Consider the following 12,196-nt stretch of genomic DNA (forward strand, 5'->3'; position numbering starts at 1 on the left):
ACCTTAAAATCTACAGATGAATACAGATAATAGCACACTACTATCTTCTTGGTTTCCCTCAGAGTGCTCCTAAAACACTTCCCCTCAAAATGTACGTGAGCTGCCACTGGTGACCCAGTTCTTACTCCTACACAGTATGCCCAACTGCAGCGCAGCGGACAAGACCACAGCAGCACCGTCAGCACCTCTCCAGATCTTTCATTGCTGTGACCTCAAATTTCCAGTTCTTCTTACAGTTCTCCTTGGCATCACTTACTGGGCTCTTTTTAGCACAGCAAAAGTCCTTTAGCAAGGACCTGTGGTCTGCCCAAGTATAACAACAAGATGTACCTGCTCAGCTCCGCAGGGTTTATTGGCTGGCCACAAACAGCAGTGTTTATGTAGTCTCAGTCCTCTTTTACAGCAAGCCTGAGTTTGAAGCTTACAGGGCAGCTCTGAGCCTTCCCGCAAAGGCCTTCAAGCCTTCCCACAAAGGCCTTGAGAGCCACATGCGCAATGACTGAAGGCTGTCCCAAGGACCCATGGACTGAAATGATGAAATGAAACTTCTACCTCTCTCCCAGGTCAAGCTGATGGACAGAGCTCAGGACTGCTGAAGACATCTTTTATTTGTACCCTAGAAACCAGCCACAAGCAGCCAATACACAGCACTTGGTACCATGACCTACCATGGTACCGAAAGGTCACATATGTGACGGAGACCATCTGAACAAAGCTACAAGCTTTTATTAAACATATGCAAAAGCGTCTCTGCACTGCATCCATGTGAAGACATTTCACTCAGACTCTTCAGTCTGACTCACAGCCCAGACAAGTTTACAGAAGCGATGGGCATCTTCTTTCAATGATCTTCTCCCCCTCCTAAATCTAAAGCACCACCTTAGTCATCTTTCCCTCAGTCTGTCTGAATTAGCAGAGGAGAAGCAAGAAATTTCACAAGAAACTAAGAGGAAAACCACGTGTGAAGTATAGGTTGGCTAGTGTAGCAATCACTTTCTCAAAACAGTCTAGATCGAGTTTTCAGAGCTAAGAGTAAGGTTTACCAGGTAAAACAGAGTTGAGTCAGCCTTCTAATCATGAGAGCTGAAAACAAATATACACTAAACAAACACAGCCCAAGATATATTACCTCTCTCCAAGACCAAGATAGGTGCCTGAAGGAGAAACCAACCCCCAAATCCAACTATTTGAAAAGAGACAACCTCTGGTGTAGCATCTCTGCACTAGTTCCCAATTACACTAGTTCTGCCTTGAGTTTTTTTGCTAACAGTGATCAGATCTAAAGAAATACTGTAAGATTAGACACCGGTCCATTAGCCAGCAAAATTAGCTCAGGAAAATTTGCCAGGAAACAGAGCTGCCCATATGGGCTTTGTGTGCAGATGAGTGTTCACAGATAGCAAGGCCACCTGTCAGTAACAACTTCATTTAGGGGCTAGTTCTGCCTCATTTAGAGGCAGAAATATCAGCAGTTCATCCCTTGAGCAAACTAGACCTTTCTCCTCTCAAATGAGTATTTAATCTTCTAGAAGGAAGCCAAAGATGCTAAGAGAGAGCGAAATGCTGCCAGGCGAGCCCCTGTTGCAGCCCTGGGGGCAGTGGGGAAGACAGGTAGGATGCAAGGTAGGATGCTGCTCGAAAGGTGCCCTGGCTTCTGGGGTGCCGCTTGCCTTCCTAAACCCGGGCTGGGCCAGTGTCTGCACCAGCAATGCTGGTCCTTGTCCGAAGCGTTGAAAAGTGAAAGGTAGCAGTATTGGAGGCTGGATGACACTGAACCAACTTGATGAGGAATCAGTTGTATGACCCTCCCAAGCCATCAGTATCTCAGGCCAAGACCACCACCAAATGCTCAAGAAAGATAATAGATAATAGAAGAACTTGTTTTGAATGCACTGAAAGGCCAAGTCAATTTTTGTCAGATACTTAATTGCAGGAACCTCTTCTTTAGCTTCCCATGTCCACTGTACTTTAATCATCCTCTGCTCTTCCCTTACACAGGATAGCATATATATTTTTAAAAGAAAGGCAACCAGATAAGCAAACTGTCAGGCGAGAAGAACAAGCAGTTCATGTCGTATCTTTGAAGTCACTTCTACCACACCCAGCCTCTCTAAGAATGCACTTCCTGGATATGTTTTCTTTTTCTGATAAAAATATAAAATGAGGAATAATTGTGGGAAATGGACATTTTCCATCCCCAGAAGCAGAACGCATTTCTTGTAAATTGTAGATTGTCACCTTCCACAACTGCAGCCAGACGAGTAGCCCACAAAAATCAAAGCGCAACCCTTTCCTGAGGTTTGGCTTACTTAGACAAACAAATCAGAAACATCCTGGGAACAAAGCTCAATGCATCTTAATATCCCTACTCGGACCCAAGCCAGAGACTCTTCTGCCTCTACACCAGCCAGGGAAATAAATGGTGCACCTGCACCCACATCAACAAAAGCTATTCAGCACTTTCCCAGTACCATAACATTTTCAGGTAAACACTATTAGCCTGCTAAACTTTTAGTGTCACTTGCCCTTCAGTAAAAAGGGATTGTTTCTAATAACTAGTTGTATCATGCCAGATACACCAGAGCTTCCCAGTATCATAGGAGAGCAAAATAAGTCAGTTATACTCAAGAGTAGGGATGCTTTCTGGTGGAATTGCCTACTGAGCTCTTGAGACAATTAAATTAGGCTCTAGGCAGATTAGATTAGCTTCAAACACTTCAGTCTCCTCTCAGGAACTTTCTAACTTGGAGTGCCCCTTCCAGAAGCGCACAAGCGCCGCTTGCTAAATGCCTCTCACCAGCAGCACCTACTTCACGCTCAAGCACTGACTGAACACATGCTTATGCTCCGCCACCCTTACAAGCCCAAGGTACTTTATCCCTTTGTGAGATGACTCAGTCAACGCCACCCAGAAAGGAGTGCCAGGCAGTCGGATGGGGCTGAGCTGAAGGGCCAGAATATCTCGTCAGCAATTTTTTCCCGTGTAATCATCTCTTATAAAGAAAATGGAAATGAAGTGGAAACAGTACTGTCAAGCTCCTGACACAAAAAGAGACCTAAGACAGGGTCACATGCAGTGAGAGCTGCAGATGACAGCATCTTCAACACAATCTAGGCCCAATTAGCTCTTCACATAAAGAGGTGCCATTTCATCTTTGTGTACCCTGGCTAGAAATTCAATTCCATTTCCAGTCTCCATCATTCTCCACTCATATCTGCTAAACAACGTACAGCCTCCTCTCTCCATCACCTTACCTCAGCACCAAAAGCCATTTTTGAGACTTCCAGGCACGAGTTTTTGCAAGAACAAAGGATCTGTGAGCACTCCCCTGAAGCACTCAACAGGCTGAAAGGAGATTTTCCTACGTTTTCTTCTCATGAAAGGTGCAACCAGTATCAGTGGAGCCAGACTGAACCCATGAACCACTAAAAGACTAACCACAATGATTTGGGTAAAGGGCATCATCTAGTCTGTTACCAGGTCTGTAAGAGTGTCCATTAGCAAGTCCCCAGGGAAGAGCTGAGAGCAGGGCAAGCCTGAAGCACAGTAGAGGACCCTCACATGGTTAATCTCTTTAGCAACTCTCCACAAAAATGTCCTTCTTTTAAGTATGCACCCAGGCCTCCCCTGCATCAACAAATGTCTTGTTTCTACCACATTCTTCCACTATCTCAAGGAATCACATCCTGTTGACCATTGTGTACTTGGTACCTTCATTAACAGCCTCCAGCTCTCACACTGGAAGGGACAGTGAGCAGTTCATCCCCATCCAGTTTCTCTGGCCTGACATGACTTTGCAGAGGCCCATCATACCTGCTGTCAGCCATTGCTTTCGCAGCTGAAGAACACTCTGTTGCTCCCTGCAGGGAAGCTCCTCCATGCCTCTGGGCCTCTTCCAATCCTAAAAAAATACTTCCATCTGAGGGGACACCCTAACCACACACAACAGTAAGGCAGGGGTGGACAACAGGTTTATAGGACAGCATAGAAGCACTCTTGGTTTTCTTCAGGTCCTTTCCTACAGATCCTAATGCTGCACCTCCTTTTCCTGACTGTTGCCATCTCCCCAGCCCAGTGCTCAGCAAGAACAGCCTCTGACGACAGTTCTTTCTCCTGAAAGGTCACGGCCAGCTCAGAGCCCATCCTTTGCAAAGCAAGGAGAGTCTTTCCCCATGTGTATAGCCTTATTTGCTCACACAAACTTTCACCTGTGCCAACGTGACTGCTTGTACCTGAGCCGTAAGAATTGAGGTCCAAGGCAAGGAGGTCATGGGGAAAACATGACATTGTCAGAACTGCTATCATTCTTTCAAGTATACAGGGAGAAGCACTCAGGTAACACCCTGCAATTTGGACAACCTGGTGACTTACCTATTTGGGGCACATCTACTAAATGCACAGGCGATACACAATACCGCATGATACATGACCCAAAACACCCCAGGCACCAGCTTCAAAACCAGCATCAAACAAGAGAAAGCATAAAGGACAGGATGGAAAGACTTCATTTCATCCTTAACAAATGGAGCTTCACCAGTCTCACAGTATTACCATGCTAAATCAGTTTTATCTCAAGCTTGTTTTTATCATCATTATTTGTATCACAGACACTAACCACCAAAATTTAATTAGCATGTTTATTCAAACACAAGTTACATAAGACCCTTCAAGAAATACACTGCAACTAGGCCTCTGCATATCAGATTTTTTCACTTAGCTTGTCTACAAGACATACGTTGTTACAACAGCACAAATCAGACTAATTAAACAGTTATGGCAGAGAATTGCGTGTGATGCAAGAACAATTTAAGAGCAAAGACCAAACAGAGAACATATTACTGGATTACAGCCCCGCATGGATCGTTCAGAAAGTGACAGGAGGAAGTCTTCTCCAACAGAACACGAGTGTGCAGCATCATTAGTACACATTTCATATTAATACCCATAATTAAAAAATAGAAAAAAGTTAACTTCAAATATTACTTGGCTAGCCACTATACCTATAAGGTAAAACCATAAATGGACTAACTCTGCTTAGGAGGTGAAAAACACTAAGTCTCTAGAATTAACTAGAGCCAAATTCAGCAAACTACTTACGCATGTGCTTAAGTCCTACTGACACTAGTGGGGCTTAGACATATTGAAGTATTATAATTAACACGGAGATTTCAGCACGCATCAACAGTTAAGTACACGCTAAATTCTTTCAGTGAATCAGGATCATATTCCTTAAAGTATAAAGTTATATACACTATAGAAGTCATGATCTTTCTCCCTCAATCTATTACCCCGTCAAAAGAAAAACCTCCACTGCGTAAGAGAAAAACTGATACAGTCCCCTGAAGAAGCAAGGCTTTTCCTGTTTTATTAACAACTCCAAAAGCATGCATAAATCAGTGCTAGGGACAATCTATCTTAACTGTACTTTTAGTCTTGAGTCTTTCAAAACAGAATTTACCCGATTTGCACCAGTATAGTATTAAAACTCTATATGCAATTTGAAAGTCCAAGATCAAGGAACTTGTTTCTTCAGTTCATTCCCCAAGGGATCAATAGATTCTTAGAACTATACAGCTGTACAATAATGCCAGCAACTATATACAATCTTGCATGAGATACTGGAAGAAAGCTACAAGGTTACATAAATAAATGTTCAACTTCAAAAACATGATTTCTCTTGCACTTAGTATACAAGTGCTATTAAAAACACAACAAAAAAAACCTCTGCAATGTTGACATGTATCAGTCCTCTAAATAAAAAGTTTTCCTGTAGAATTGTCCTTGTCCAGAACTTATCTGTATGGCTGTTTAAATAAAACCAGTCTTGCCATAGCTATGAAATCCAGGTATCCAGGCAAATGTTCCACATACTTGGGAATGAAACTTGATTCTTGGGGTTTGGGTTTTTAAACTCTTATATAACCCACTATATGATAGTGAACAAAATACTTTTGTTTCATAGAAACAACTAACATTTGCCTACACCAAGCAAATGGTCTATTTACAGATACATTAGGACTGCCTGACTGACAGTGAGTGTGAGTTGCAGAACTCCAAGAAACATGGAGCTTAAAATGGCGACGCTCTCTGCTGAATCGCCTTCCCTTTTAGGATACGTCTTATCTGGAGAAAAAGAAAAAGACAAAAACATTAGTATTCATCATCTTAAAGTGAGTCAATCTAAAAAAACCTAGACCCAGTTCTGCATTCCTCATTTATCCGAGCCTAGGTTCTGAGTTCAGTTACACCAGAATTGATCCAATTTTACAGTATTTGAGCCAATGAAAGGTAACAGAATTACTCAGTTGCTTAAATTATCAGCTCCTTACGTTGAGACACCTTTTTCATCATGTATTTGTATAGCTCCTAGGAAAAAGGGGTTTTCTTCATCTGTTATTCACACCTAAGAACTGCCATTATTCATTATGACAAGAGCAACAAAAGCATGATCTCAGGCCATACTGAGATGAACAAGAGAATGGATATTGCCTCCAGTATATTGCAAGGTTACAAAGAAAAAAACCTATCTTGACAGGAAAAAGCTTTTGAGAGGGGGAAAAAAATAAAAGCTAGAAGTGAAACCTCTCATTTCAGGTCTTTGTATATTCTGCCTGATCCTGTCATTAAAACCAAAAGATCCCTGAATAAATGGCATTTGCTAAATCTTTTCCTTAAAAGCTGCAACTCAAAATCCAAAAGAAACTTCCGGAAAGGAATAAGGCTTTTGTGTAAATGAGTACAGATGGGAGCAGAAGAGAGAGTTGTTTGGTTTTTTACCTGTTCTCCTACAAGGCCATCGGGAACCAGGTGAACTGGCTGCTCGTTCTCCAAGTTTCTGGCACTTGGATCAGCTCCCTTTCGCATTAGCAGGCGCACAGCATCCAACTGACTCACCCGATACTGGAGGCTGGCAGCCACGTGGAGTGCCGTGTTGCCGTTGTAAGCCTGGAGAAGACGACAAAGTAACTCCATGAAGAAAAGGCAGGGGCACGAGTCCCAGGACACTTGCGGTGCCACACATGTGCACATCTCAGGTTGTATCTGCATTCCAGAAAAATCGCCATACCTTTGCATTAACAAAAGAGAGACAGTTGGGCAGCTCCAAAAAGAGACGAATGAGCTCCAGGTTTGCTTCTTCTGCTGCCAAATGTAGAGCTGAGCGACCACTTTTGCGATCCTATCAGAAAAAAAGAAACCATTAGTCTTCCCTGCAGGTGCTTCACCTCTCCAGGGTGAACATGCAGACAAACACCAGAGAAAGAGTAACTGCAGAATGTTGAACAAACATATTTGCAATACAATTCACTGAAAGTCAATCTGAATATATATTTTAATATGAATATCTAAAACAATGGACCAGATCTCATTTGGCAGTAAGCTTATGTAGCCAAAATATCAGATGTTATATCTGATGTTATATATAATGGTCCAGCCCAGCGCAGACCTAAACTGGATGGCTAAGCAGTTTTTAATTAAAATTTACAGTTCAAGAACAAGGTATCATCAGCACCCTATTACTTCAGATACCTCAGAGTGCTCCAAACATATTCTTACTTTTAAGACACTGCAGCCAGCATAGCATCATTCTTAATCCAGAAATTAGACTGTCACCTCCCTCTTTCCCCAGGGTTCATTTGCATTGATAATACCTTGCTCTGAATAAATGCAACATTCTCATTCCACTTGGGTGAATTAAGCTGGGGAAGCTTTCAAATTAGCCTACTTCCTTTGTAATAAAGCTGAAATGTGGCGTAAGAGAAAGGGACACTTTCTGTTTCCACATTCTCTGGATCTGGTACTTCAGACAAAAGCATTTTACTTACTTTCGCTTCAACAGAAGCTCCCATTTGTATCAGAGTCTTGATGGTTTCTACCAGGCTCTTGTTTCTCAGCAGAAGCTCCTGGACCTCAGGGGAATGAGGTGGACGACTGTTTTGCAGTTCATGCAGCACAGCATTATGGGCCAGAACAGCACAGTGCAATGCTGTCAAACCTTAACATTAAAAAAAAAATACCATCACCGATAATGAACAAATGCAATACGGAAGTATTAACTGGCTGCTTCTTTCGAAGGATGGATAAAGTTGCTTCTACCCCCGTCAAGCCCAGGGACGGTTCCACATTTATAAGTGCCAGTGACTGCTCCTGAGTGGCTGTAATATGGATAGGGAAAGGAGGTTCAATTAAAACAGCTCTCTGGTGCCAGAGATTCCAGCTTCTGTATCCACTGACATATCACTGGCACTTAAATGTTTTAAACAATAGTCAATTACTACCTACACTCCCCATGCCAAACACTGCAATCACATGCAAGAGGAAAGAGGTCCTGACAGGCACAGGCTAACCATGTTTTTATCTGACAGATATGCCAATTGTAACGTAATTTCAATTGTAATTGTAAATTTCAACCTGGCAAAGATATGCTCCATTTTATTGCTTCTCAACCCAGGATAACGCTCACATGAGCAGCTATAAAACATTATAACATCCAGTAACTCTGTAAATTATAAACTCTTAACTACTCACCATCATAGTTTGTTGCCTCAAGGTCCACATACTGATTGCTTCCCATGGCTCCCTTTTGGATTGCCTACAAAAGTGGGAACAGGTATGCATTTAGGTCTTATCCAAACCACATATTGTTTCCTCAAACTTCTATACAGTTTTAATGCATCAAAGTTGCAATAACTAATGGCATTAAGAGGAGACTTTGTTGTTGTTTTTATGGACTAGAGGATTCCACCAAATTACTCTAAAACATTGGTGAGAATCCTAATGTGAAATTCAGTCTCACTTTAAGCCATGGCTGTAGAGCCCCGAGACATATCCACAAGGCTACACAGAGAAAGATAAAGGGAGGAGTGGTGTTTTCAGAGTCTCCCAAGACAACTAAAACAAAGTATAAGTGTTAACGGTCAGGGCAGAGCTACGCCTGCCTGGTTCTTACCTGAAGGACCTGGGCATGCCCCTTCTCAGCGCAAACATGCAACGGCGTTCTACCCCAGCAGTCTGTGGTGTTGACTTGAGCCCCCAAGCTAACCAAGTCCTGCACAATGAGATGCTGATTGGCAGCCACAGCAACCTGGAAAGCACTCTGCAAACATCGAGAATAAAATTTAAACCATTAGTCATCTGATCTCCAGCAGGAAAGAGCAACTAAAAACAACTTAAAAGCCTAGCTACCTGGTATTATTTAAGCAGCGATTATGAATACCAGGAAGCCAGGACAAATGAAGCAGAGCACATAGTTTTACCAGCTCAAGGTGATCCCAAGAAGTATTAATAGCTCAAGGTTAATATTAGTATGCAGGCTAAATCTCGGGGTTAATATTAAATAAGCATTTCACCACATCTTTCTCAAGGTTCAGACATGCAGGAGCACTCAAGTACGCAAAGCAGGTGCAAAGATTTTGAGAACCTCACCTGGCCATTGTGTTCTTTAATATCCAGCATGTGCAGGGCAGCCATCTTCCTTGCAAGAACGTAAGAGAGCGCTCGTCGGCCCTGGGCAACCGCAATGTGAAGGAAGCTGCAGGGAAGAGGTTAAACAGTGTTACACCACCATACAAACCGGGGCTCAAGGCACTACAGGTCCAAACATAGTTATGCTGCCAGCTTCAGACCTCCCTCTGAATGACTACAACAGGAACACAGGTACCTTCTTCACAGGGCAGTTTAAAGCATCTAAGCTAGAATCTTATTCTCCCCATTTACTAGATAAAGTCTAACAATAAGCACCTGAAATTAGACAATACAAACACCTTCTCTATTTGGTGTGCTGCAACTCTGTGCATCACAGCCCAACAGCAAAACCACATGTTCCACATGATTAGCGAAACTGCTGCACTTGTGACACAAACACTGCTAATGAACTGCTTCCATTACAACCCCATGGTCCACCGAAACCCAAACACAAACATTCCCCAACCTTCCACATCACAAATACTGAGATAAAAAGCACTCACGTGTCTCCATCCGAGTCTTTTGCAAGGAACTGGTCTTGAGAGATGTTAGCCAGTTTGTTTTCTTCCTGTTCCACTTGCCATTGAAAGAATGACTTGCCCAGCTGCGTTGTGCTTCTGGCAACGTTTTGGTCAGGTAGAGACACATTCAAAGTCGCCAAAGAGACACTGCGCTCCAGACTACCACAGACATTATTGGAAAGCAAGCTGAAGTTCGGAGCATGGGGGACAACATCAGCCTGTGGGTGGGCACTGCTCAGAGGCTGGAGGGGAGCAGAGATGCCCTCTGAGCTTTCAGAGTCATTCAAGAGGGAGGAGAAGCTCTGCAACGGGCAGTACTGCAGTTCGTGGCTCTCGAAGGTATTCTGCTGGTAGCCAGGAGACTGGTCATTGGCCGCAAATGGCCTGTACTCCAGGGAGGCGTCTGAAGGATAACTCTGCGACAAATCCTGGTTCTGGGATGGAGGGAACTGGTAATGCTGTGGTGGATCAAGCATATGCTGGGAAGTGTGATCTTGGAAGGCTTGGTACTTCTGGGATGGGGAGAAAGCCTGCGTTCCTGGGCTGTCCTGGTACTGCTCACTGGGCGAGCTGTGACTGGAGGCTGTGTGCAACCAGCTAACCTGCACCGTGCTTAGAGAAACAGGGCTCGACTCGTTCTTGATGTTTATGATGTTCTGAAGTAGGTCAGAATTGCTGTCATGCTTCGGGTCGTTTTTATGTGTCTCCTCCATGTTATCCATAGAAGTTGGTGTCTGGGGTGGTGTCTGTCAGGGGAAAAAAAAAAGAAAAATCAAAAGACGACCCAGAAAGTTAAGAGGTTATTACAGTATCTGGCAGTTTCTGATTACACAAATCAAACTGAAAAATAAAGGCGTGGAAAAAACGACTTACCAGGAGGTGTGGGTGAACATTAGCTTGGCGTTTGAAAGAAGGTCCATCTGAAAGGAGCTCGGGAGCCTTTCGTTTGCCACCGTGACTTAGTATGCTCTTCAGCTCTGCTGAAAAGAAAATAAACTTAGAATCCATTTGCAGGTTACTCTTACAATCAACTTTTAAAATCTTATTGCAGGGTATTTAAAGAACGGTGTTCTTACCTGTGTACTGCTCATAGTTCACCAATCCTCCTTGTGCCTTTTGAGAAAAATCCAATTATTCCATTAGTATAATGTTATTTCAGGAAAAAAAAAAAAAACAAAAAAACAAGAAGAAAGAAGCAGAGACTTTCTTCTATAAACACAGAGTATACCTTAGAATAATTCTAGTCCATGATTGCCTAACCCTAATTTAATTGCTTTTAATTAAGGTTAGAAAATAGAAAGACTTTTGTGGAACTTAAATGAAAACCGCCGTTTTTCTTAAGGCTTTTTAAGCTATTTGTTACAATACCACAAAACTCAAGAAAATCTAGAGAAAGACACTGCTCCTTACTGAAGTTTGAGGATTTTTTTTTTAAGCATAAATAAGCCAGCCAATTTTACACTTCTTCAATGCCGCGAACTTTTCCATGCAAAAATTATCCTGTGACAACACTCACCTAGGAAGCTCGCAAACACATGCTCAGAAAGACTATTCTAAAAAAAAAAATCTGCTTTAATCTTCCCAGAATTTTTAATATTTCTGTTTCTGTATTTTCAGACTGGAGGAATCTGCCTTTATACTGTGTGCTCCGCACGGAGGAGCACAACCGCATGACAAACTATTCTCTTCTAAGAAGATTCCCCAACTCTTACAATGGATGACCTCATTCGAGTTAACAGGGAGTTTCTGTGGTTTCATAACACAAAAATACCTTTATCCAAACTCCGTTTAGAAAATAAAGCTTAGTAAGAACATTTTTAAGTCTTCTCCTGCAGTAAACCTTCTCACTAATTTTCTCCCAGCTCGGTTCATTCCACTACGTATTGAAAAGGAAAAACACTGACTCCCTCCACATCAGATAGCTTGCTGCTTTATCACACGCCTTTTTCTTTTTACCAACCCCAGTAACCATTAAAAGCAATTATGTCAGTGCCGAAGAATGCTGGCTACCTTGCCTTCCTCCGTGGCGGGGCCCGAGGACATCTGCTTGCTGCTCCTGAAGTGCAGCAGAAGCTCCTTCACCGAGTTCTTCACACGGACCCCCTGGAAAGGTCCTCTGTGCTGCTTCCCCCCCGCCATGTGGTGCTCAACTGCTGAGAGACACGAAAACAAAACCTTAAGTTAAGCCACTGACCCCGTTTTCACATCAAAA

General features: G+C 42.8%; 1 protein-coding gene across 1 annotated transcript; it reads right to left on the reverse strand.

Annotated features, from left to right (window-relative positions):
* Positions 1-5,908: 5,908 nt before the first annotated feature.
* On the reverse strand, positions 5,909-12,129 carry NFKBIZ (nuclear factor of kappa light polypeptide gene enhancer in B-cells inhibitor, zeta). Its single transcript, XM_010295033.1, has 11 exons — positions 11,995-12,129; positions 11,061-11,097; positions 10,858-10,961; positions 9,967-10,730; positions 9,425-9,530; positions 8,949-9,095; positions 8,528-8,591; positions 7,825-7,994; positions 7,068-7,178; positions 6,779-6,946; positions 5,909-6,124 (listed from the first exon to the last, which is right to left on the reverse strand). The coding sequence occupies exons 1-11, from the start codon at positions 12,121-12,123 to the stop codon at positions 6,071-6,073; spliced, it is 1,854 nt and encodes a 617-aa protein (XP_010293335.1). The 5' UTR covers positions 12,124-12,129; the 3' UTR covers positions 5,909-6,070.
* Positions 12,130-12,196: the final 67 nt, after the last annotated feature.

The sequence above is a fragment of the Phaethon lepturus genome, unplaced genomic scaffold (assembly GCF_000687285.1).
Source record: "Phaethon lepturus isolate BGI_N335 unplaced genomic scaffold, ASM68728v1 scaffold53160, whole genome shotgun sequence".
Classification (NCBI taxonomy): domain Eukaryota; kingdom Metazoa; phylum Chordata; class Aves; order Phaethontiformes; family Phaethontidae; genus Phaethon; species Phaethon lepturus.